General features: G+C 48.3%; 1 protein-coding gene across 3 annotated transcripts in view; it reads right to left on the bottom strand.

Moving 5' to 3' along the window:
• The window catches only part of LOC144506945 (spectrin beta chain, non-erythrocytic 1-like), a 266,820-nt gene that overhangs the window by 156,010 nt on the left and 83,673 nt on the right, over positions 1 to 27,137 (bottom strand). For all 3 annotated transcript variants that reach the window (XM_078233354.1, XM_078233356.1, XM_078233357.1), the window contains exons 3-7: positions 11,177 to 11,328; positions 8,483 to 8,656; positions 7,537 to 7,628; positions 6,537 to 6,617; positions 678 to 793 (exon numbers count right to left, since the gene is read on the bottom strand). In XM_078233354.1, the coding sequence (XP_078089480.1) occupies positions 678 to 793; positions 6,537 to 6,617; positions 7,537 to 7,628; positions 8,483 to 8,656; positions 11,177 to 11,328 (615 nt within the window). The remainder of the gene's footprint in view (positions 1 to 677; positions 794 to 6,536; positions 6,618 to 7,536; positions 7,629 to 8,482; positions 8,657 to 11,176; positions 11,329 to 27,137) is intronic.

The following is a 27,137-nucleotide window of genomic DNA, read 5'->3' as shown; positions in this document are numbered from 1 at the left end:
CCAATCAACCTAACCTGCACATCTTTTGGACTGTAGGAGGAAGCCGGAGCACCCGGAGGAAACCCACGCAGACACGGGGAGAACATGCAGACTCCACACAGACAGTGACCCGAGGCTGGAATTGAACCCGGGTCCCTGGAGCTGTGAGGCAGCAGTGCGAACCACTGTGCCACCGTGCCTGCCCATGTGAGGGAATGCAGTTCAGATAGTGAGGGACGCAATGTCGGTCCTACATCTGAATCTCCTTGTGTATGCTTGATGTTTCAGCATGTGGTTAGCACTGCTGCCTCACAGCGCCAGGGACCCGGGTTCGATTCCCAGCTTGGGTCACTGTCTGTGTGGAGTCTGCACGTTCTCCCCGTGTCTGCGTGGGTTTCCTCCGGGTGCTCCGGTTTCTCCCCACATTCTGAAAGACGTGCTGGTTAGGTGCATTGAACTGAACAGGTGCCGGACTGTGGCGACTTGGGGAATTTCACAATAACTTCATTGCAGTGTTAATGTAAGCCTTACTTGTGGACTAATAAATAAAACTTTAACTTTAACGTTGGGAACATGGGATGGAGAAATGGATCTTTTTAATCCATCAGGCACCCTCTTTTCAGTAACACTAAATTTATTTCATATCTCTGAAGTTTATTTGGCTACATATACACAATTAATCAAAACCACCTACTTACCCTCAGGATCCAGTAGCTTGGTCACACCCAGCTGTTGCTCGGCAATGTTAAAGGCCTGCTGTAAATTGTACGTAGCATTGGACTGTTTCAGTTTGTTAAAGTCAACCAGATCGGGCCTGAAGAAAGAGAGATACATTTAAAATATGTCCAGTTCGCCACGGATCATTCATATGATGAACAGCTTGCTGAATATTTAAGATATCAAACCACACGAGAACGTTAACGGGAACTCCAGAACTCAGATGCAGCCATTTTCATTTTAAACCTTTATGGTTTTTGCAATCTTATCATAGAATCCCTACAGTGCAGAAGGAGGCCATTCGGCCCATCGAGCCTGCACCAACAACAATCCCACCCTATCCCCATAACCCCATGTATTAGAATAGAATAGAATCCCTACAGTGCAGAAGGAGGCCATTCGGCTCATCGAGCCTGCACCAACAACAATCCCACCCTATCCCCATAACCCCATGTATTAGAATAGAATAGAATCCCTACAGTACAGAAGGAGGCCATTCGGCCCATTGAGTCTGCACCAACCATCATCCCACCCACAATTGCCGTAACCCCACACATTTACGCTGCTAATCCCCCTGACATTAAGGGTCAATTTACCATGGCCAATCAACCTAACCTGCACATCTTTGGACTGTGGGAGGAAACCAGAGCACTCAGAGGAAACCCACGCAGACACGGGGAGAACGTGCAGACTCCGCACAGACAGTGACCCAAGGCCAGAATTGGACCCTGGTCCCTAGCGCTGTGAGGCAGCAGTGCTAACCACTCTGCCACCGGGCTGTACCAGATTTCCCCAGCCTTCTCCTGCACTCCTTCTCTAACTAATACACTTTGCAGGACCCTGGCAGGCTTCTTTATCCCGTGCGATCACAGAAGCCAGCTCCTTGAATCAACAGTCATTCACCTGACTGGCAATGGTAACTAACAGAAGTACCCACTTGCAAACAAGTTGACATCCTATTCTAGCACTGAAAAAGCATCAAGAACAGACGAGATTAGATTATGTTGAGACATGAAAAAGTAGCAGGTTTGAAAAGAAACAAAGATTTAGCGAGAGGAAAACAGTTTGCAAATTAATGGAGACTTTCTCCTTGACTGCGCACAGAATGGTGAGCATTTGTAGCGCAGAATGAGTCTGTTTGGCCCATTATTTCTGTGCTAGCACTTAGCTGTGGCAAAACAGCATTATTCAGTGCAGAGAGATAAATTTCATCGAATCCCCACAGTGCAGAAAGAGGCCATTCAGCCCATCGAGTCTGCACCGACCACAATCCCACCCAGGCCCCTATTCCCGTAATCCCTCATATTTACCCTGCTAATCCTCTGACACTAGGGCCAATCAACCTAACCCACACATCTTTGGAGCGTGGGAGGAAACCGGAGCATCCGGAGGAAACCCACGCAGACACGGGGAGAATGTGCAGACTCCGCACAGACAGTGACCCAAGCCGGGAATCGAACCCAGGTCCCTGGTGCTGTGAGGCAGCAGTGCTAACCACTGTGCCGCCCATAAAGCCATTAAAAAAATAACAACATTTTTGGTTTCATAAACAAGGGGGTTCATTATATGAATAAATGAGGTTATGATAAATTTGTACCAGGCACTGGCTGGGCCATTGCCAGACAAACTGAGTGCAGGAGAAACAAAGTGGGCATACAACACAGATTCGTCAAGCAAAAACTGTATTTGTCAGGAGATTTGAGATACTGGGGTTATTTACTCTGGAGCAGAGAAGAATGATAGTGATTTCACGGAGGTTTTCTGCTGAATTATGAATCGCAAAGATAAGGGAAGATTACGTCCTCTGTTTGGGCAGATTTGCGGCATGTTTTCATCAAAATCATAGAATCCCTACAGTGCAGAAGGAGGCCATTCGGCCCATCGAGTCTGCACCGACCACAATCCCACCCAGGCCGCATCCCCATAACCTCATGCATTTACCCTAGCCAGTCCCCCGACAGTGCAGAAGGAGGCCAATCAGCCCATCGAGTCTGCACCAACAACAATCCCACCCCAGGCCCTATCCCCACACATTTACCCCACTAATCCCTCTACCTTACACAATCTGGGACACTAAGGGGCAATTTAGCACGGCCAATCCACCTAACCCGCACGTCTTTCGGACTGTGGGAGGAAACCGGAGCACCCGGAGGAAACCCACGCAGACACGGGGAGAATGTGCAAACTCCGCACAGCCAGTGACCCAAGCCGGGAATTGAACCCAGGTCCCTGGTGCTGTGAGGCAGCAGTGCTAACCACTGCAAGACATGTTGGAGAACCTCCTCTGAAAAATCTAAGTGTATTATGGATGGGATTTTCAGGCCGCGCTTGCCCCAAAACCGGAAAATCCCACCCGAGGTCAACGGACCTTTGTACAGTCTGCCACCTCGCCCGCTCCGATTGCCATGGTGGGCGGGACAGGAAAATTCCCTCCAACATCTGCTGCATCTACAGCATTAATATTATCGTCAGACGGTCTTAGGTTTGGTGGGCATTCCTTGTTCTTAGTGAATCTATGTAAGCCGTCCTCCACTATCCCAAACATCTTTCACTCGACTGCAAATTCTGGATTCCCGGTGTTACCTGGTCTTTCCTCCCTCCCTTTTTGAACCCACATTTCAGAATGGCTGAAGCCTCTCTTCCCCACAACAATTGGAAATTGAAGAATGGAAAAATTGGGTGAAATTTAATGCCCTTCTCCATGGTGGAGTTCAAAGTTTATTAATTATTGTCACAAGTAAGCTTACATTAACACTGCAATGAAGTTACTGTGAAAATCCCCCAGCCGTCACACTCCGGCGCCAGTTCGGGTACACTGAGGGAGAATTTAGCATGGCCAATGCACCTAACCAGCACGTCTTTCAGACTGTGAGAGGAAACCAAGAGCACCTGGAGGAAACCCATGCAGACACGGGGAGAACATGCAGACTCCGCACAGACAGTGGCCCAAGCCGGGAATTGAACCCAGGTCCGTGGCACTGTGAGGCAGCAGAGCCAACTACCGTGTCACTGTGCCGGCCCTGTGGTGGGGGACGGTGGGTGTCTCAGCCACCTTTCTGCCATCACTCATGACATCCATGGAGGGTCCATGGTGGTGTCGTGGTGATGTCACTGGACTAGTGATCCAGCGACCCAGTCGGGTTTGAATCACACCAGGGCAGCTGGTGGGATTTATGTTCAGTTAATAAATCTGGAATTGAAAGAGACCAATTGAACTAACGTTTGTTGGAAAAACCCATCTATTCATTAATGTCCTCTGCAGAAGGAAATCTGCCGTCCACACCTAATTTGGCTGATATGCGACTCCAGACTCACATCAATGTGCCTGACTCTTAACTGTCCCCTGAAATGGTCGAGCGAGCCATTCAGTTCAAAGACAATTAGGGATGGGCAACAAATCCTGGCCTTGCCCAGTGATGCCCACAGTCCACTCACCTGATGAAGGAGCAGCGCTCCGAAAGCTTGTGATACCAAATAAACCTGTTGGACTTTAACCCGGTGTTGTGAGACTTCTTACTGTGCCCACCCCAGTCCAACGCCGGCATCTCCCCATCATGGTATGTCCATGGACTACCTTCCCTTGCTACTGCCAATCAAAGTCCTTCAGGGGGCAATAATTGCCCACTTCAGGGGATTCGCCTCGTGGGGAACATGACAAGCAAGCCCTATCAGGTGAGTTACTCGAGGGGTCCCTCTTCCAAAAGCACTCCATGCCTGATCCTGACACCCAAGCCGGAAATTTCCCGTCCCACCGAATCGTAGCTGGCGGGACAGAAAATTTGCGGAGTAGTTAGTTAAAGGTTCATTGAGCTTGGGTGGGAATTTCCAGTCTTGGGGGTTGCACAGGACCAGAAAATTCCGTTCCCCAGGATCTGGGAGTGGGTGGGGAATGGTGTCCCACTGAGGTCCACTGACTCAATAGTGGCACTGCTATTCGGTTGAGCTGCTGGCTTCTGATTGACTGGCCAGTAGGTGGGACGTCCACCCCCAGGGTCCTTGATCCCGGGAAGGCCCACTACTGTCCTGTCCAGAGTCTGACTGGCACTTAATTCGACTGGCTGTCCCTAAAGGATGTGTTGTGGGGCTCTCATTGGCTCTCCAGCGGGTGGGTGAACCCCCCGTCACCCATTGTGGCCAAAGCCTTCATTGACTCCCTCTACACTTCCCGCTGCCTCGGAAAAGCAGTCAACATAATCAAGGACCCCACGCAAGCTGGACATTCTCTCTTCCACCTTCTTCCGTCGGGAAAAAGATACAAAAGTCTGAGGCCACGTACCAACCGACTCAAGAACAGCTTCTTCCCTGCTGCCATCAGACTTTTGAATGGACCTACCTTACATTAAGTTGATCTTTCTCTTCACCCTAGCTATAACTGTAACACTCCATTCTGCACTCTCTCCTTTCCTTCTCCCCTAAGTACTCTATGAAGGGTATGTTATGTCTGTATAGTGCGCAATAAACAATATTTTTCATTGTATACTAATACATGTGACAATAATAAATCAAATCAAAAATCCTATGACTGTAACACAACATTCTGCACACAATCCTGCTCCCATGCCCACATGTCTGTCCTTGGCCTGCTGCAATGTACAGTAAGAAGTCTCACAACACCAGGTTAAAGTCCAACAGGTTTATTTGGTAGCACAAGCTTTCGGAGTCTCGCTCCTTCAATCAGGTGAGTGAAGAGCTGTGTTCACAAACAGGGCATATACAGATACAAACTCAATTTACAAGACAATGGTTGGAATGTGAGTCTTCCAACGCATTCAACTATTATCTTGTAAATTGAGTTTGTGTCTGTATATGCCCTGTTGGTGAACACAAGTCTTCACTCACCTGAAGAAGGAGCCTGAGACTCCGAAAGCTAGTGCTGCCAAATAAACCTGTTGGACTTCAACCTGGTGTTGTGAGACTTCCCACTGTGCTTACCCCAGTCCAACGCCGGCATCTCCACATCACTGCTGCAATGTTCCAGTGAAGCTCAACGCAAACTGGAGGAACAGCATCTCATCTTCTGGCTAGGCACTTTACAACCTTCAGGTCTCAACATCGAATTCAACAACTTCAGATGATTCGCTCTACCCCACCTCCACCCCTTTGTTTTCATTTTATTTAATTTTTTACTATTCTCTACCTTTTATTTCTTCATTGTCTTTCTTCATTTTTCTTCCCCCCCACTCTTTCCCCCTACTTTATCCCCCCTTTCCTTACCTTTTCACCCATTTGCCCCTTTTTTCAAATTTCACCTCACTCCCACCCATTCTCCCTCCCCCCCCACATCTTTATCTGTCACAGTTTACCCTCCGATTTCAGCTTCTCTGCCCTTTGGCCATTCACACCCTTTATTCTCTCTGTGGACTGCCATTAGCAGCCTTTCCCCTGGTTTTTGTGGCTATGACTCATCTTTCATGCCCTCCCCCTGCAGTATAAATATCTCCCACTTTCTATGCCTTTTAACTTTGACAAAGGGTCATCTGGACTCGAAACGTCAGCTCTTTTCTCTCCTTACAGATGCTACCAGACCTGCTGAGATTTTCCAGCATTTTCTCTTTTGGATTCTGCACCCTTTCCTTTCCTTCTCCCCCATGTTCTCTATGTACGGAATGCTTTGTCTGTATAGCGTGCAAGAAACAATATTTTTCACTGTATCCCAATACATATGACAATAATAAATCAAATCAAAATCTACAATGTCCTCTTCCAGTGAGTTGCCTTGAGCTCTGCTAACATTTTCTGAATCAATTTCTCATGAGAGGCGCTTTCTAACAATTGGTCCGTATCTACGGTCCCACGCTTAACGCTCCCAGGCCCTGCTGACGATCTTTGTCTCACTTTACCTGTGTTTATGAATCAGAGCATTAAATGCCATTCCATCCTTCCAGCTTGACGTAAAGTTCCGAATATTGACGTTGGGGTATCTAGGCAAAAAGAAAATTGAATCATAGAATCATAGAATCCCTACAGTGCAGAAGGAGACCATTCGGCCCATCGAGCCTGCACCGACCACAATCCCACCCAGGCCCTATCCCCATAACCATAATTAGGGGGATTAAAAAATGCTTTTGTTTTTAAAAGGAACTTTAAAACTTTGACAAAAGTTCAGAGTAATGCTTGCAAATGATTGTTTAACAGGATAAAAGTTTAAAGTTCCAAAGTTTTAAAGTTTATTTATTAGTCACAAGTTGGCTTACATTAACACTGCAATAAAGTTACTGTGAAAATCCCCTAGCCCCACACTCCGGCGCCTGTTCAGGTACACTGAGGGAGAATTTAGCATGGCCAATGCACCTAACCAGCATGTCTTTGAACATTAAGGGGGAATTTAGCACAGCCAATGTCCCTAACCAACACGTCTTTGGACATTAAGGGAGAATTTACATGGCCAATGCACCTAACCAGCACATCTTTGGACATTAAGGGAGAATTTAGCACGGCCAATGCCCCTAACCAGTATGTCTTTGGAAATTAAGGGAGAATTTAGCATGGCCAATCCACCAAACCAGCACATCTTTCAGACTGTGGGAGGAAACGGGAGCACCCGGAGGAAACCCACGCAGACACGGGGGAGAATGGGGCAGACTCCAAGCAGACAGTGAGCACTGCTGCCTCACAGCGCCAGGGACACGGGTTCGATTCCCGGCTTGGGTCACTGTCTGAAAAGTGTGAGGCGATACACTTTGGAAGAAGTAATTTGACAAGAAAGTACTCAACCAATGGTAGAGCACTAGTGACCCAAACTGGGAATCGAACCCAGGTCCCTGGCGCTGTGAGGCAACAGTGCTAACCACTGTGCCACCCGAAAGGTGATAGGAGAAGAGAGGGGTCAGAGAAACTCACCCCGCTGTTTTCATCTGGCACCAGAGGAGGAGGGCATCCTTTGCTGACCGGGTCTCACGGCTGTCGTGTGTCTCCATGGTGATATCCTGGATCTGAGAGAACAGATTGATGGGATGTCCTTTTCAAAACATTCAAAATAACTCAACAGCAAGCTCGAGTGAAGAGCTCTCTTGTAAACTGTTTCTTTATCATAGCGACAATGGAAAAGGAGTTTTAACACTAACCGTCGCTTCAAGTTCTGGAAAATTCAATTAGAAAATGCAATTTCTTCCATTTTACAACTTTTGGTTGAAGTCATTCGAAGAGTTAGTAACTTAAGTACTAAAGACTGGGTACAGAGAGGGGAAAGAGTTACCATGGGGCGGGGGAGGAAGGGGAGGCGGGGGGAACCGAGGATGGGGGAAGGCATGATGAGGATACCAAGGGTGGGGAGGTGAAGGGAATCCAATGTTGGGGGGGTGGGAGAACTGAGGGTGGGGGAACTGAGGGTGGGGGATGGAGGTGTCCAATGGTGGAGGAATGGGGGGGGAAGTGAAGGTGGGGGATGGGGAGGAACCAATGGTGGAGGAATGGGAGGGGACCGAGGCTGGGGGATGGAGGGAGCCAATGGTGGAGGGATGGGGGGAACCAAGGGTGGAGGGATGGGGGGGGGACCGAGGCTGGGGGATGGAGGGAACCAATGGTGGAGGGATGGGGGCTTACCAGCAGCGGAGCACAGGAAACAAATCGCTGACACATGCTGACGTCCCCCCACCCCTCAAATCCCGGAGGATTGGAATTCCTGCTGTGTGGATGGACTGAGCGACAGCTGGGTTTTCCAGCCCTGCTGCGGGAGATTCAGCGGCCCAGCCAAAAGACCACTGGCTTTCAGCGGGACTGGATGATCCCAGCGGCAGGCCGGGCTGGAACATCCCATCCTCTGTGCCCCTTCTGGATTGCCACTGACCTGGAAGCGGAGGATGATTGTCCAGATGAGACCGAGTGTAAGCCTGTGACTCCCGTCAACAATGTCGTGAGAGCCCATATTCTCCAGGTGGACTTTCTGTTCCTTCAGAAACTGAAGGGCCTTGTCTACATTTTCCAAACAATGTATCCGCATCCGACCTTTGGTTGGTTTTGGCTGATTTGGAGAGAAAATGATATTGTGGTTTCAGTAAAAAGGGAATAAGATGAACAGAGGATGTATGACCCTTACAGAGGTTAATGAAACACAAACAGTTAATGCAGGGAAACTATGCTGATCTTTCACCTCTGGGAATTGATGGGCACGGTGGCACAGTGGTTAGCACTGCTGCCTCACAGTGCCAGGGATCCAGGTTCGATTCCGGCCTTGGGTGACTGTGTGGAGTTTACACGTTCTCCCCGTGTCTGTGTGGGTTTCCTCTGGGTGCTCCGGTTTCCTCCCACAGTCCAAAGATGTGCTAGTTAGGTGCATTGCCCATGGTAAATTGCCCCTTAGTGTCCAAAAATGTGTAGGTTAGGGGGATTGAACTGCTAAATTGTCCTTTAGTGTCCATTTAGTTCAGAGGTGAGGAGACATTTCTTCACCCAAAGAGTGGTGAGCCTGTGGAATTCATTACCACAGGAAGTAGTTGATGCCAAAACATTGAATGTATTCAAGAGGCGGCTGGATATAGCACTTGGGGCGAATGGGATCAAAGGTTATGGGGAGAAAGCAGGATCAGGCTCTTGAGTTGGATGATCAGCCATGATCGTAATGGCCAAGTGGTCTCTTCCTGCTCCTATCTTCCATGTTTCTATATCCCATGATATGTAGTTTAGGTGGATTAGCCATGGTAAATGTGTGGGGTTACAGGAATAGCGTGGGGGAAAGGGCCTTGGTAAGGTGCTCTTTCAGAGAGTCAGTGCAGACTCGATGGGCTGAATGGCCTCTTCTGCACTCTAGGTGTTCTAAACAAAAAGTAGATATAAATTCCACTTTATCATAGAATTTTATCATAGAATCCCTACAGTGCAGAAAGAGGCCATTGGGCCCATCGAGTCTGCACCAACAACAATCCCACCGCATCCTTGTAGCCTCACGTAATCCCCCTGACACTAAGGGGCAATCCCACCCAGACCTGTTCCCTGTAACCCCAAATATTTACCCCGCTAATCCCCCTAACCTACACATCTTGGGACACTAAGGGACAATTTACCATGGCCAATCCACCTGACCTGCACATCTTTGGATACTAAGGGGCAATTTAGCATGGCCAATGCACCTAACCCACATGTCTTTGGAGTGTGGAGAGAAACTGGAGCACCCGAAGCAAACCCACGCAGTCACGTGGAGAATGTGCAAACTCCACACATACAGTGACCCGTGGCCGGAATTGAACCCGGGTCCCTGGCGCTATGAGGTAGCAGTGCTAACCAATGTGCCACTGCGCCGGCCCTGCTCTCGCGCACCCAAATGTCAACCTCCCTCCTCTCCGATCCTGAATTTTTAAAAATCTCTCCTCACAAGGCTTGTTTTTCCACATGCTGGGTGGAAAAGGCAAGGAAAAGGGAAACCTAAATTTAGCAGGATCTCTGGATGTCTGGCCTCGTCAGATTTATCGCCTCACAGCCTTGCACACTCCCTGCCTCCCTTCAAGCAGCCGGGTCAAGTCTTTCAGTCACAGGTATCAGTTGTTGTCCATAAAGATGAAGTGAAACGTCAGCAAGTGTACGCAGAATAATTTCAGTGTAGGACCCCATAAATTCCTCCCCGAGAATTAAATCGCAAATTTTGAAAGAGCACAGCCTTCATATTAAGTTTATTTATTAATCACAAGTAGTCTTACATTAACACTGCAATGAAGTTACTGTGAAAATCCCCTAGTCGTCACACTCCGACGCCTCCTCGGGTACACTGAGGGAGAATTTAACATGGACAATGCACCCTAACCAGCACGTCTTTTAGACTGTTGGAGGAAACTGGAGACCCCGGAGGAAACCCACACAGACACAGGGAGAATGTGGAAACTTCGCACAGACAGTGACCCAAGCTGGGAATTGAACCCGAGTCCCTGGCGCTGTGAGGCAGCAGTGCTAACCACTGTGCCTCCATTATGAAATAAGTGTTCTCCACAGGTAAATTTCACATCAGATCTGCGCACCATTGAACTAGATAGAATCATAGAAACCCTACAGTGCAGAAGGAGGCCATTCGGCCAATCGAGTCTGCACCGACAACAATCCCACCCAGGCCCTATCTCCGTAACCCCATGCATTTACCCTAGCCAGTCCCCCGACACTACGGGGCAATTTAGCACAGCCAATCCACCTCACCAGCACATCTTTGGAGTGTGGGAGGAAACCGGAGCACCCGGAGGAAACCCACGCAGACACGGGGAGAATGTGCAAACTCTCCACAGACAGTGACCCAAGCTGGGAATCGAACCCGAGTCCCTGGCGCTGTGAGGCAGCAGTGCTATGAAATAAGTGTTCTCCACAGATTAATTTCACACCGGATTTGTGCACTTTTTGAACCATATGTTTGCGTTTTCAGAAAGATTCAGGAGAAGCAGCGCAGGGGATTATAGACGCTCAGCGGACACTCTGGAAATGATTCGTTCTGATGTTAACATCAACTGTCAGTGCCCAGGGCAGCTAAAACCACCAGCCACGAATTCTAGCAGATTATGCAACGTACCAGGTGCTCCCCCGAGAGGATCTCCAGCAGTTTAATCAGCATTCGACCATCGCGGAGGTCAGTGTACAGGTCGGTGATGCGGCAGGTCACCCGGGCCAGGTGAGAGTTCACCCATTTCGTAAAGGTCTTCTTCTGCACAACTTCCCGTTCATCTGTAAAACAATTAATTCATCAATTCACGTTCCGCTGCCTCAAGACATGGCCTGAAACCTTCAACTGGTACCGGTTTGCTCGACTTAGCACTGACAGCACGAACAAATGTTTCAGATTCAACTCATGCTCCTGTGGAAAGAGGCTGGGAATGTCTGCAATCAATCGCCTTTCTGCTGTGCCCTTGATCAGTTGGGATAATCAAGCGGGAGGTCATTAGTAAGACTGTCCATTAACTTAGCAACTGCAACTTAATCTCAGTTTTGGTAATGTGATAGGTGGAGGTGTGAGGACAGGCTACATCTGAAGATTTAGGGGTGGTGGAACAAGTAATATAGGGGGCGATTCTCCCATCTCAACCTGCAACTTTTCTGGCGGGTTCGGTCGGGAGAATAGCATCGTCGGCCTTTTTCCGGGATTGGTGCGTGTGCCGGGAATGCATGCACATCTCCCAGACCCGGAGAACAGTCAGAGTCCAGACCACGCTGGAAACTGGCGGGAAGAGAGGTAAATCATTTGAATCTTTTTTTAATGTAGTTTAAATATGTTTTCAACGTGATTATTGGGAACTTGCTGGGCCCGAAAGAATCTCCCACCCCGCCAGGAATACTTCATTCCGGCAGGGTTTAGAGTAGCTCCTCACATTCGGGGAACTAGCGGGAGACCCCGCCGGAGTGAAAGGGGGGGCAATTGGGATCCACCAGGTGTTGGGCGGCGAGGGGGTGGTGCCTCCTGGGCATGGGCACCCTGGCAGTGACAGCCTGTGCCCCCTGGCACTGCCCAAGGAGCAAAGTGCCTAGGCTCAAGGGCACCTTCACACTGTCCGTCGGGCATTGGGCAGTGCCAAGGGGGCAGGACCTATTGTGGGCCGGGCCTAGGAACAATCGGTGGGGGTCCCATTGCCACTCTGCATTGGGATCGGTCTGGGCTGGAGGGAGGGCAGCGATCGGGGTGGTCTGCAGGGGGGGCCGGGTGCTCTGCCGGGGACGGGGAGGGGGGGCGTCTGCCTTCCATGGGGGGTCTGATCCCGGGGGGGGGGGGGGGGGGGGGGGGGGGGTGGTGGGGGCGGCTGGACATCGGGGCACTCCGGGGCGAGGAGGGTCAGGGCTGGCCCAGGAATTGTTGTGGGGGCCGTGATTGGGCCATGGGGGGAACTGGAGGGGCAGCGCTGCGGGGGTCCCAGGCTGGCCAGCGATCGAGCTGGCCAGCAAACGGGGAGACTGACAGATCGGGGCCGCTGCGCATGCACAGAGTTCCAGAACTGTCAAACTCCAGCGTGAATAGGCACCTCCCCCCATCCCGGGTTTTTAATGAGATTCACGATTGGGACCTCTGCAGTGCACAGAGTGCGGAGATTCGAGTGTGAAGCTGAACTGACAAAACAGAACAGTTTTCCCAACAATTCAGCACTTTTGGGAGAATCGCCCCAATATTGTGGAGATCCTGGATTATAAAGTAGGCCTCAATGCTGTGATAAAGATTGGAGTCCTTGTCTGTACAGTGCAAACTGTGCCGGTTTGTGTTTTTATTTATTCATGGGACATGGGCGACGCTGGCTGGTCAGCATTTATTGCCCATCCCTAGTTGCCCGAGGGCAGCTGAGAATCAACCACATTGCTGTGGCTCTGGAGTCACATGTAGGCCAGACCGGGTAAGGACGGCAGATTTCCTTCCCTAAAGGACATTAGTGAACCAGATGGGTTTTTACGACAATCAACAATGGTTTCATGGTCATCAGTAGATTCTTAATTCCAGATTTGCTTTTATTGAATTCAGATTTCCACCATCTGCTGTGGCGGGATTTGAACCTGGGTCCCCAGAACATTCGCTGAACTTCTGGATTAATAGTCTAGCGATAATGCCACTAGGCCATCATCTCCCCAATTGTCAATGATTCTTTAAATACTTGAGTTCCTGATCACAGCCTGTCCATGGAATAAATGCTTCCCCACAGGGAAGGAGGGGGGACAAAATTAGATGCTCAAGAACCAGCCTCCTGTATACCTCTTAGTCAGGTTAACCCAGGGAAGCAATGGATATCTGTATTGATACTGTTAAGAATTTAGGACCTTACAAGATGGCTATGTTTGAAAATGCCTCCTTTAACTCAAGGTGAAACAGATTTTTCTAGATAGCGTGGGTGCTGATCATAATAAACCTCTCCCTAGAGACAGGCCCATGTGATCTGGTCACCATGGGAAAACAAGGAAAAAAATCGAGTGACAGCCGCCACACCTTGACACACTAAGATGACAGCTGCTTTTGTAAGACACAGACAGAGGGGAGAAAATTAACACTGTGTGGAAGCGGGATGTCGGTAAAAATCAGTTCTTTTGTGTGAAGGAAGGAAACCAAAGAGATGGAATTTCTGGAGATTTAAGACACATGAATCGCTGAGACGGGCCTTGATGGTGGACGTCAGGTCTGCAAGACTCGCGCTGAGTGGACCAACTTTTGAAGGACACTGGAAGTTGCAACTTGGCTATCAGGGAGAAATGGAATGCTTGGGAAGATGGGCGGCACGGTGGCACAGTGGTTAGCACTGCTGCCTCACAGCGCCAGGGACCTGGGTTCGATTTCCAGCTTGGGTCACTAACTGTGTGGAGTTTGCACATTCTCCCTGTTCTGCGTGGGTTTCCTCCGGGTGCTCCGGTTTCCTCCCACAGTCCAAAGATGTGCGGGTTAGGTGGATTGGCCGTGCTAAATTGATCCTAGTGTCAGGGAGGGGTTAGCAGGGTAAATACGTGGAGTTATGGGGATAGGGGATGGGTGGGATTGTGGTCGGTGCAGACTCGATGGGCTGAATGGCGTCCTTTTGAACTGTGGAGATTCTGTGAAGGTGAGACTCCTCCTTGTAATGCTATACCTGCCATAGGTGCAGTGTACGATGAAAGGTATTGTAAAATATATATCAATTCAGTTAGTCAGATAATGTGAAATTAGATAATTAGTTAGATAATGTGTTAGATAATGTGAAAGTGCCTTTACTTTAGTTGGATGTATTAGTTGCCTATTAAGCAATGCGTGCTTCATACAAACAGACCAATTAGGAGCGAGAGTATGTCACATGAGCTCCGAGTCTGTTCCACCATTCAATAAGATCATGGTTGATTTGATTGGGGCTTCAACTCCCCATTCCAGTTTACACCCAATGACCTTTCACCCCCTTGCTTATCAAGAATCCATCTTGCTCGACCTTAAATATATCTAAAGATTCTTTATCCATTGCGTCTTGAGAGAGAATTCCAAAGACTCTACCCTCAGGGAGAAAAAAAATCTCCTCATCTCTGTCTTAAATGGGCGACCCCTTATTTTTAAAACAGTGACACCTTGTTCTAGATTTTCCCACATGGGATGGCAGAGTAGCAAGCACTGCAACCTCACAGCGCCAAGGACCCAGGTTCAATTCCCGGCTTGGGTCACTGTCTCAGTGTAGTACCCCCCGTGTCTGTGTGGGTTTCCTCCGGGTGTTCCGGCTTCCTCCCACACTCCAAAGACGTGCTGGTTAAGTGGTTTGGCCATGCTAAATTGTCCCTTAGTATCAGGGGGGACTAGCAAGGTAAATACATGGAGTCACTGACAGAGGGCCTGGGTGGGATTGTTGTCAATGCAGACTCGATGGGCCAAATGGCCTCCTTCTGCACTGTATGCTGCCATCAGAATTTTGAATGGATCTACCTCATGTTAAGTTGATCTTTCTCTATACCCTAGCTATGGCTGTAACATTATTCTGTACCCTCTCCTTTCTTTCTCCCCTATGTACTCTATGAACGGTATGCTTTGTCTGTAGAGTGCACAAGAAACAATACTTTTCATGGTATCAGAATAAATCGCCCCTTAGTTTCGGGGGGGGATTAGCAGGGTAAATATGTGGGCTTATGGGGATAGCGCCTGGGTGGGATTGCGGTTGGTGCAGACTCGATGGGCCAAATGGCCTCCTTCTGCACTATACGGATTCTATGTGTGTTAATTTTAGTTTATCTAGTAAAAGTCTTAAAATGTAAAACCTTATCCATCGGCATACTTCCGTCAGTCGCTGGGAAATTCTTTTTTCAAAAGTTACAGGTCTCTGCGGGGATTGGGACAATATTTATATCGAAAAGGAAAGAAATCTACAAAGAAAAATGTATTGCCAGTAAACTGTAATCCAAACAAACTTGTAATGGTTACATAATACTGCACTTTAGATACAGCTCAACATCAGAGTCAGGTTTATTACCGATTTACCATCGAACAGCATGCCTGCCAGAAAGTGCTTCTAAAAATAAATAATTCAGTATATATTTCATCAATTATGCATAGGAAGTGATAGCCCACTAGGCTCTGATGATTGTAGATAAGTCAAACCTCATAATAATTACTTCTTATTGAGATAGAGACTGGTGACTACTGCACCATCACATCTTATCTTACACTTACTTAAGTTTCAAAAGGTTTTCAAAGAACATCTATTGACATCTAATGGGGTTATTCTACGGTCACCCCTCACCAGTTTTCTGGCCAACTTATTGATGGTATTTTATGCTTATGGGGCAACACAGTGGTTAGCACTACTGACTCACAGCGCCAAAGACCTGGGTTCGATTTTGGCCTCGGGTCACTGTCTGTGTGGAGTTTGCACGATCTCCCCGTGTCTACGTGGGTTTCCTCCGCGTGCTCCGGTTTCCTCCCACAGTCTGAAAGATGTGCGGGTTAGGTAGATTGGCCGTGCTAAATTGCCTCTTGGTGTTCTTATTAGCAGGGTAAATGCGTGGGGTTACGGGGATTGGGCCTGGGTGGGATTGTGGTCGGTGCAGGCCCGATGGGCCAAATGGCCACCTTCTGCACTGTGTTCTATGATTCTAAGAAATAACGACTCCCTAATACGGAAAGAAAAGCATCAGCAAATCATCTTTGTTATTGTTCATATGACACACTCTGGGCGGGATTTTATGGCCTCGCTCGGGCAAGACCAGAAGTTCCCACCTGAGGTCTGTTGTCGAACACTCGCCTGCTCTGATTCCGTGGCGGGCAAAGTGGTAGAGTTCTGGCCTCTATATCCAGAGTATTGTCCCCTTAAAGCTTTCTGGAAAGTCCTGCGATTGTGAAAGAATTATAGCCATAGATCTGCAAGGCTTTCCTTTTTTAGGATAAAATAGATCGACGCTATTTTACAATGGCAACGGTATCAGGCTACGTAACGCATGATTCATCATTATATAATACCACTCGAGCACACTGTGGTAAACCACTGTTAGCTTATTACCTGTATATGTGACATGCTGGGGCAGATCCCTGCCGGCCCTACCCGAGACTCCTCCCCCCCCCCCCCCGGTCCAGGTATAAAGGCGACTGCTCCCCACCCCCCTGCCTCAGTCTGGACCAGTTCATCGGCATGGGTGTGCTCCAAGTCTTTTGCTAATAAAAGCCTATTTGTTCTTGCATACAAACTAGTCTTTGCTCGATTGATGGTGCATCACACACATGATCAGACATGGGGAGTTGAGACCAGGTTCAGTATGTCAGCAGCAATGAGACCCAAGTCCAGGAGAAGGTTCAGGACTGTGAACCTTTAACCATGTTCAGGTGTAAATTGTCTCTGATACAGAAACTGATAGCCAAGTTCCGCACGCATGGGGACGGCCTCAACCGGGATCTTGGGTTCATGACACACTATCTGTAACCCCCACCATTTGGCCTGGGTTTGCAAAATCCTACTTAACTGTCCTGGCTTGAGACAATTCACACCTCTTTAACCTGTGATTATCCCTCTCCCCACTCGCACTGTCTGCACTTGTAAAGACTCGATTACCTGAAAAGACACGCATTCCAACTATTATCTTGCAATTGAGTCTTTGTCTGTATATGCCGTGTTTGTGAACCTACTTCTCCACTCACTTCAAGTTTTTAGGTGTCCAGATCACCAACAACCTGTCCTGGTCCCTCCATGCTGATACTATAGTTAAGAAAGCCCAACAACGCCTCTACTTTCTCAAAAGACTAAAGAAATTTGGCATGTCAGCTACTTTTACAGATGCACCATAGAAAGCATTCTTTCTGGTTGTATCGCAGCTTGGTATGGGCTCCTGGTCTGCCCAAGACCGCAAGGAACTACAAAAGGTCATGAATGTAGCCCAATCCATCACGCAAACCAGCCTCCCAGCCATTGACTCTGTCTACACTTCCCTCAGCAAAGCAGCCAGCATAATCAACGACCCCACGCATCCTGGACATACTCTCTTCCACCTTCTTCCGTCGGGAAAAATAAGTCTAAGGTCACGTACCAACCGACACAAGAACAGCTTCTTCCCAGCTGCCATCAGGCTTTTGAATGGACTTATCTTGCATTAAGTTGATTTTTCTCTACTATGGGTTTTCTCTATATGATTTTTCTCTAACTATGACTGTAACATTACATTCTGCACCCTCTTGTTTCCGTCTCTATGAATGGTATGTTTTGTCTGTACAGTGCGCAAGAAACAATACTTTTCACTGTATGTTAATACATGTGACAATAATAAATCAAATCAAAATCAAACCTGATGAAGGAGCAGTGCTCCAAAAGCTTGTGATTCCAAATAAACCTGTTGGACTTTAACCTGGGGTTGTGAGACTTCTTATTGTAGGAATATTAGAGCTAGCCTGGTGGCAACTGTGGGGCTGATTGCTCCCCAGATTGCTGCAATTGCCTGATTATTTGATAATTCTACATGCTTCCTACTTCACTGTTTCTCTTCTGAAAACAATCAAAATAGCGTTGGCTGTGGCACAATGGCAGCTCGCTCGCCTTCGAGTTCTGGGTTCCTGGTCCCATTGCAGGAACTTGAACACAAAATCAAAGCCTGCATACCACTGCAGTGCCAGGAGGACGCTACACTGTCTGCTGTGCCATCTTTTGGACGAATTGTTAAAACGTGGTCTCACCTGCCCTATGAGCTTGTTATGAATGGTTTAGCAGACCTTCCAATTAATGTCCTAATTTGATGTCAATTATTCAATAGAAGTCATTGATACATAAAGGGGCCACAGGTGGCATTATTGGTTGGTGGAGAATTGTGTGTGAAGTTGAATCAAAGAAATAAAGGTATTTTATGAAGTAGCAGGACTAGTGTCTCCTTTACAGCAACCCAGAGGCTCAAACAGAGATCATAGAATCCTACAGTGCAGAAGGTGGGCCATTTGGCCCATCGAGTCTGCACCGACCGCAATCCCACCCATGCCCTATCCCCATAACCCCATGCATTTACCCTCCTAATCCCCCTGACACTCAGGGGCAATTTACCATGGCCAATTCACCTAACCCGCACATCTTTGGACTGTGGGAGGAAACAGGAGCACCCGGAGGAAACCCACACAAACACGGGGAGAACGTGCAAATTCTGCACAGATAGTGACCCAAGCCAGGAATCGAGGCAGCAGTGCTAACCACTGTGCCACCGTACCGACTCTAACGTCAATCTTAAAGGTCGCACGGCTCCATTTGAAAAAGAGCAGCGGAGTTCTCCCCCTGGTGTCCTGGCAGGAAACGTGGCCGGAATTCTCCAGCCATTCACGTTGCAGGATTCTCCAGTCCCCCTGGCACACCCCAGCCCGCCAGCGTGGGGTGACGTCAATGGGAATTCCCATTGACAGCAGCGGGACCGGAGAATACCCCCACTGGCGAACAACGCGCCACATCCCGCCGGCGGGAAACACGCAGCTCGGAGGCTGGAGAATCTCGCCCCGGATTTTTGACCATATGCTGTTAACTCCGTACCTAAGAGAGAGGAGAATGTGTAGCCTGAGGAAGGAATTAAAGATAGCCATTGTCCAATTCAAACACATTACAAAATAACACATCGTTGTGATGAACACACTGCCAAATACTTATCCTTTAACCAATACCTGCAAAGCAGATTATCTGGTCATTTATTTCATTGCTGTTTGTGGGGCTTTGCAAATTGCGAGATTATTTTCCAACATCACAACAAAGACTAAGGCCGGGATTTTCTGATCGTTCATGCCAGTGGGATTTTCCCGCTGCAGTGAACGGGGAATTGTTGCCAAAGTCTCCATCTTCGCTGCAGCGGGAGCGTGACACGAATGGACGGTAAGATCGCTCCCTGAGGCCTGAATTTTCCAGTCGTTCATGCCCCGGCGATGCTGCAAGCGAGGACAGAGAATTTGGCGCTCAGCCAAACCTCCATTCACTGCAGCGGGACTGGAAAATCCCACTGACGCGAACGGTGGAAAATTTTAGCCTACATTTCGAGAGACATATTAGCAGTGGAGCACTTTGGAATATGTTGATGCCATGAAGGAAATTTTGAGGGATGTTTTTCTTTCTTTAATTTACTTTGATCTTGTTCACGACACTGCATTTTATACCCCCATGTGGAGAAAGCATGGAAGGATACTAGAAATGGTTTAATACCCACAGCTGGGTAATTCGCATTTTAACAGTCTGTCTATTGGAAAATTGTTAACTGATTGCATGAAAACAAACTGGGCGGCACGGTGGCACGGTGGCACGGTGGCACGGTGGCACGGTGGCACAGTGGCACGGTGGCACAGTGGCACGGTGGCACAGTGGCACGGTGGCACGGTGGCACGGTGGCACGGTGGCACGGTGGCACAGTGGCACGGTGGCACAGTGGCACAGTGGCACGGTGGCACAGTGGCACGGTGGCACAGTGGCACAGTGGCACGGTGGCACAGTGGCACGGTGGCACGGTGGCACGGTGGCACGGTGGCACAGTGGCACGGTGGCACAGTGGCACGGTGGCACGGTGGCACGGTGGCACGGTGGCACGGTGGCACGGTGGTTAGCACTGCTGCCAGGGACCTGGGTTCAATTCTCGGATTGGGTCATTGTCTGTGCGGAGTTTGCACGTTCTCCCCGTGTCTGCGTGGGTTTCCTCCGGGTGCTCCGGTCTCCTCCCACAGTACGCAAATGCTGGTTAGGGTGCATTGGCCGTGCTAAATTCTCCCTCGGTGTACCCGAACAGGCACTGGAGTGTGGCAACTAGGGGATTTTCACAGTAACTTCATTGCGGTGTTACTGTAAGCCTACTTGTGACACTAATAAATAAATTATAAACCGAGATTTTGCCGCTGCTAGTGCCACTTTGGCCCTCCCGAGAGATTTAGTGGCCATGACAGGATTTGCGCCCCTGGTGAATAGGCCATATAATCACACCCACTACTTCAGGAGAAGAACGATGCCCTATTTAGGAAACATCTGAACACTTCTTCATTCCCTGGTGAAACAGGGAATCTAAATTTTGAACGAACGTAAAGTAAAAATATAAGCTGGGCTGTTCTTTATGCCCTGTTTTTACTTCAGACAGCGCAACCCTTGTGAAAGCTCTATCTCTGACTGAGTAATTAGACAGTATCCACAGTCATTTCCTGAGATAACAACGCGTGATAAACATCTCTTTGTTTTGCATCCAGCGATAAAATTATTTCCCCGAGGGAAGGAGGGACGTACTAATCCTTGTGAACACCACGTATCTGTTATCTTCACCACAATATGTGGTGAAGTGCTTTGCACTCAGATAAACATGGCGTCCATTGGCAACATAACCATCTTCCATAGATGTAACCATCATTTTTTTATCAGCAGTGGGGTGATTTGTCCTATTCAGCGGGAGGGATTTGTGGTCTCTCGCAACCCGTGTCACCAGGGCAGCGAGAGGGGGCCACACCCACTTACACACCACCCTCCCCCTCCACCCCCGTCAGACAGGAGTCACCCACTGGATGTCAACATCAAATTCAGAGCTCTGACCTCCACATCCGAAAGGTCAGGGTTCACACCATTCATATTCAGACTCAGAAACAGAAACTTTACCAATAAGCTGGAGACATGCAGCTCTGACTCATTAGAGATTCTCAGTTGCTTTAAAAGTGGGCAGAAGCAACAGATGACTGGCTGTCTGTGTGGAAAACCCATGTTTGCATGGGTTTCCTCCAGGTGCTCCGGTTTCCTCCCATAGTCCAAAGATGTGCAGGTTAGGTGGATTGGCCACGCTAAATTGCCACTTAGTGTTCAAAGACGTGCAACTTCGATGGATTGGCCATGGTAAATTGCCCCTTAATGTCCAGAGATGTATAGGTTAGATTGATGGGCCATGCTAAATTGCCCCTTAGTTTTCAAAGATGTGTAGGTTAGGTGGATTGGCCATGCTAAATGTGTGGGTCAGGGGAAAGGGCCTGGTTGGGATGCTCTGTCAGAGAGTCAGTGTAAATTTGATGGGCCAAATGGCCTCCTTCTGCACTGTAGGGATTCTGCGACAATTTGGGGGATCTGCGGTGTTGTAGCTGAAGACTGGCCTGGTTACAGCAAGCGATTCTGGCCAATTCCCTGTTAACAGATTATTATGTTATTTATTTATTAGTCACAAGTAGGTTTACATTAACTGTGAAAATGGTAAACAGGATGCCAGTTGAGTGACTTCTTCTGATGTATGAAGTTGGACAGTATTCTGTCCCCTGTTTCAGATCGTGTCTCAAACACAGTGCAGTTCGAACAAGGTGGAAATGTGACAGAGACACCATAAAGTCGCATGATGGAGATGCAGCGGCCGAGAGTGGACAAGGTACATGGAAAAACACTTACGGAGAAACCCATCCGACATCAAAATGTTTGATGTCTAAATAATCACCCAAGTGGCAAACAAACCAGCGATGGATGAGTTGAGTGAGCCCTCGTTAGAGTCTAAATATTATTTTTCAGCCAATATCCTTTTTGGAAGGAGCCTGCGACAGTGTTATGATGGATTACTGTGTTCAAACATGCTCAGTGAATTGAAGCACTATCGTGCTACCCAAGGGACATGCAGCGAACTAACAAAAAAGATGAAAGTGGCAGTGACACAAAATACTAAGAAATCTCACATAATCCCGGCCATTCTGAACATAGCGAACCATTATTCTGCTTGATAAATAAGAGTGTGTGTGTGTATGCACATCTCCCAATAGCTGCTCCATAATTACAATTACTGTGACATTCTGGTTAGCCGGTCAGCGTTGCTTCATTCTGCCAGTGTTGTGGGGCTGAGTATGTGATAAGAGGCTGGTTTAAATAAAAAGGTATATCTCTGCTCTCTGAAACACATATTAAAGTTTTATTACTCCCTCAGCTCGATCGTACATTTGACTCAAATGCTCCAGAGAAGACAGTCCAACCCCTAACTATCATTTCAAATACAGCTTTCCAAAAAAAAGGACGTTCATTTTACTGATGCTTTCTGGGTCCTCTTATAATGAACTTGTGAAAGGTTAAGGCCTTTCCTACCCACACACGGACCGAGACCACAAGGAATGCAACCATTCAAGAAGGAGGCTCACCACCACCTTCTCAATTCTCAAGGGCATTTCAGGATAGGCAACAAATGCTGGCGTTGCCAGTGACCCTCACATCCCAGGTAAGAATGATGTGAGGGTCACTGGCGTAAGAGGTGATGGAGGTACTGATATGGTGCAGTTTGATTTGATTTATTGTCACATAAGAACATAAGAAATAGGAGCAGGAGTAGGCCATCTAGCCCCTTGAGCCTGCCCCGCCATTCAATAAGATCATGGCTGATCTGAAGTTGATCAGTTCCACTTACCCGCCTGATCCCTATAACCCCTAATTCCCTTACCGATCAGGAATCCATCTATCCGTGACTTAAACATATTCAACAAGGTAGCCTCCACCATTTCAGCGGGCAGAGAATTCCAGAGATTCACCACCCTCTGAGAGAAGAAGTTCCTCCTCAACTCTGTCCTAAACTGACCCCCCTTTATTTTGAGGCTGTGCCCTCTAGTTCTGGTTTCCTTTCTAAGTGGAAAGAATCTCTCCACTTCTACCCTATCCAGCCCCTTCATTATCTTATATGCCTCTATAAGATCACCCCTCAGCCTTCTAAACTCCAACGAGTACAAACCTAATCTGCTCAATCTCTCCTCATAATCTACACCCCTCATCTCCGGTATCAACCTGGTGAACCTTCTCTGCACTCCCTCCAAGGCCAATATATCCTTTTGCAAATAAGGGGACCAAAACTGCACACAGTATTCCAGCTGCGGCCTCACCAATGCCTTGTACAGATGCAGCAAGACTTCTCTGCTTTTATATTCTATCCCCCTCGCGACAAATGCCAACATCCCATTTGCCTTCTTGATCACCTGTTGTACCTGTAGACTGAGTTTTTGCGACTCCTGCACAAGGACTCCCAGGTCCCTTTGCACAGTAGCATGTTGTAATTTTTTTCCATTTAAATAATAATCCAATTTGCTATTATTTCTTCCAAAGTGAATAGCCTCGCATTTGCTAACGTTATACTCCATCTGCCAAATCCTCGCCCACTCACTCAGCCTACCCAAATCTCTCTGCAGACCTTCCACTTCCTCCACGCAATTCACTTTCCCACTTATCTTCGTGTCGTCAGCAAACTTTGTTACCCTACACTCAGTCCCCTCCTCCAGATCGTCTATGTAAATAGTAAACAGTTGAGGCCCCAGTACCGATCCCTGCGGCACGCCACTAGTCACCACCTGCCAACCAGAAAAGCACCCATTCATTCCAACTCTCTGCTTCCTGTTGGATAGCCAATCCCCAATCCACACTAACACCCTACCCCCAACTCCGTGTGCCCCAAGCTTCTGCAGCAACCTTTTGTGAGCAACCAATACATGTATTGGTATACAGTGAAAAATATTGTTTCTTGTGCGCTGCACAGACAAAGCATACCGTTCATAGAGAAGGAAAGGAGAGAGTGCGGAAAGTAGTGTTACAGTCATAGCTAAGGTGTAGAGAAAGATCAACTTAGTGCAAGCTAGGTCCATTCAAAAGTCTGACGGCAGCAGGGAAGAAGCTGTTCTTGAGTTGGTTGGTACGTGACCTCAGACTTTTGTATCTTTTTCCCCGACAGAATAAGATGGAAGTTTCTTTAATATTTATTTATCAGTCACAAGTCGGCTTATATTAACACTGGGATGAAGTTACTGTGAAAATCCCCCAGTCGCCACACTCTGGCGCCTGTTCGGATGCACTGAGGGAGAATTTAGCATGACCATTACGCCTAGCCACTGTGGGCGGAAACCGGAGCAGACACGGGGAGAATGTGCAGACTCCACACAGACAGTGACCCAAGCCGGGAATCAAACCCGGTTCTCTGACGCTGTGAGGCAGTAGTGCTAGCCACTGGGCCACGAGAATATGTCCGGAGTGCGTGGGGTCCTTAATTATGCTGGCTGCTTTTCTGAGGCAGCGGGAAGTGTAGACAGAGTCAATGGGGGAGCAGTGTGCAGGATTTTTTAAAATTCATTTGTGTGACATGAGCGTCGCTGGCTGGCCAGCATTTATTGCCCATCCCTAGTTGCTTTTAGAGGGCAGTTGAGAGTGAACCACATTGCTGTGGCTCTGGAGTCACATGTAGGGCAGACCGGGTAAGGATGGCAGATTTCCTTCCCTATTGGACATTGGTGAACGAGGTGGGTTTTTCCGACAATCGACAATGGTTTCATAGATTTTCTGGCCCTTTCCGATGGTGAGATTTTCCAGTTCCGCCGAATATGAACCCTCCCCCCGCAGCGGATTCCCTGTCAGCAGGGTGGGCGAGCCAATCAAAATACTATTGGCTTCAGTGGGACTGAAGGATACCACCAATGGCAAGCCACCTCTGGTGCTGGCGAACAGACCATGGGGGGAAGGAGGGTGCTGGAAAATCCCACTCAGTGATTCCAACATTGCTCTTTTTGCCCGGTCTTGGATCAGGAGAACAAATTTCAAAACACAAAGGCCGGGGTGTTCCGGCCATTCACGCCAGTGGGATTTTCCTAACCTGCTGGTACGGTGGATTGCCCGTGTTAAATTGCCCCTTAAGTGTCGGGCAGACCAGTAGGGTGAATACATGGGGTTACAAATTACAGTTTATTTATTAGTCACAAGTAAGGCTTACATTAACACTGCAGTGAAGTTGCTGTGAAATTCCCCTAGTCGCCACACTCCAGCGCCTGTTCGGGTCAATGCACCTAACCAGCACGTCTTTCAGACGGTGGGAGAAAACAGGAGCACCCGGAAGAAACCCACGCAGACAGGGGGGAGAACTTGCAAACTCCACACAGACAGTGACCCAAACCCGGGAGTCGAATCCAGGTCCCCGGCGCGGTGAGGCAGCACTGCTGACTACTGTGCCACTGTGCCACCCAGGGATAGGGATAGGGCCTGGGTGGGATTGTGGTCAGTAGAGACTCGATGGGCCAAATGGCTTCTTTCAGCACTGAAAGGATTCTATATTCTATGATTCAATGACTGCGTATTTACATCAGGATCCCGCAAGCATGAACCCCAATCCAGGAGAGTGAGTTAGGATTTGGATAGGTCCAGGAGAGGTGGATAGAAGCTAAAGTCCCATAAGAACTCTATCACAAAGAAGAGAATCCACACTGGTTTTTCTTCACTCTTGCCTGGGATTGAGGCTCGCTGGCAAGGCCAACACTTGTTGCCCATCCCTAAATGCCCTTGAGAAGGTGGTGGTGAGCCTCCTTCTTGAATGGCTGCATTCCTTGTGGTCTAGGTCCATGTGTGTGTAGGAAGGGCCTTAACCTTTCACAAGTTCATTATAAGAGGTTAAGGGACAACGGTCATGGTCTGGGAGCTAGCAGGATATGTGGGAAAATGTTCAGCTCCCATGAGTATTGGACTATTCTGACACGTCTCATTGTACTTGAGGCCTTTAAAGGAAATAGGACACATCTTAAATTTGGGGGAATTACATTTAAAATGACCAATTCAGAACAATATGATAGTCAGGGTAGCTGCCACAATGAAGCTCAACAGAAGGTTGATACAGAATGAGAAAGTGCATTCAGCATATTCTAATTCATTCATCCATTATTAACCAATAATCCCTCCATGGAGAAACAGCTGTCCCCCATTTCCATGGTTACTCCTTCGATACCCATCCCATCCAATGATCACGTGAAAAGATCTTCCTGATATCTGTCTCAACCTTGTCACTTTTAACTTTTGCCATTGTCCCAAGGACAGATTTTAATTTGAAATATTGTTCGGGGATGGATCATTTTAATGTATCATTTCCTATCTTACACAACTTTGAGAGAGGATTTCTGTTGTTGGTTGTGGATAATGAATCATAGAGTCCCTGAAGGAGGCCATTTTGCCCATCAAGTCTGCACCTGATAGAGCAACGTCCCTCTCCCCCCTTCTATCCCCATTACCCCACACATTTACCATGGCTAGTCCATCTAATGTACACATCTTGGGACACTAACACTGGAATTTTTCCATCCTGCTCACCACAGGAATCTGTGGAGAGGCAGACCATGGAAAGGTCTGTTGACCTCGGGTGGGATTTTCAAGTATTGGGGCGAATGCGGCCGGAAAATCCCATCCTAAGGGGCAATTTAGCATCAATCAACCTAACCTGCACATCTTTGGACTGTGGGAGGAAACTGGAGCACCCGGAGGAAACCCATGCAGACACGGGGAGAACATGCAAACTCCACACAGACCAAGCCGGGAATCGAACCCGGATCCCTGGCACTGTGAGGCAGCAGTACTAACGACTGTGCTACCGTGCCGCCCTTGTGAAACTATGAGGAACATTCCCAGAAATATTTTATATTTTATCATGGTGAATCTCTGGAATTCTCTGCCCACTGAGGTGGTAGAGGCTACCTCGCTGAATATGTTTAAAGTGCGGATGGATGGATTCCTGATCGGTAAGGGAATTAAGGGTTATGGGGATCAGGCGGGTAAGTGGTACTGATCCACGTCAGATCAGCCATGATCTTATTGAATGGCGGGGCAGGCTCGAGGGGCTAGATGGCCTACTCC

The sequence above is a fragment of the Mustelus asterias genome, chromosome 18 (assembly GCF_964213995.1).
Source record: "Mustelus asterias chromosome 18, sMusAst1.hap1.1, whole genome shotgun sequence".
Taxonomy (NCBI): Eukaryota; Metazoa; Chordata; class Chondrichthyes; order Carcharhiniformes; family Triakidae; genus Mustelus; species Mustelus asterias.
This window is presented reverse-complemented; position numbering and strand designations above follow the sequence as displayed.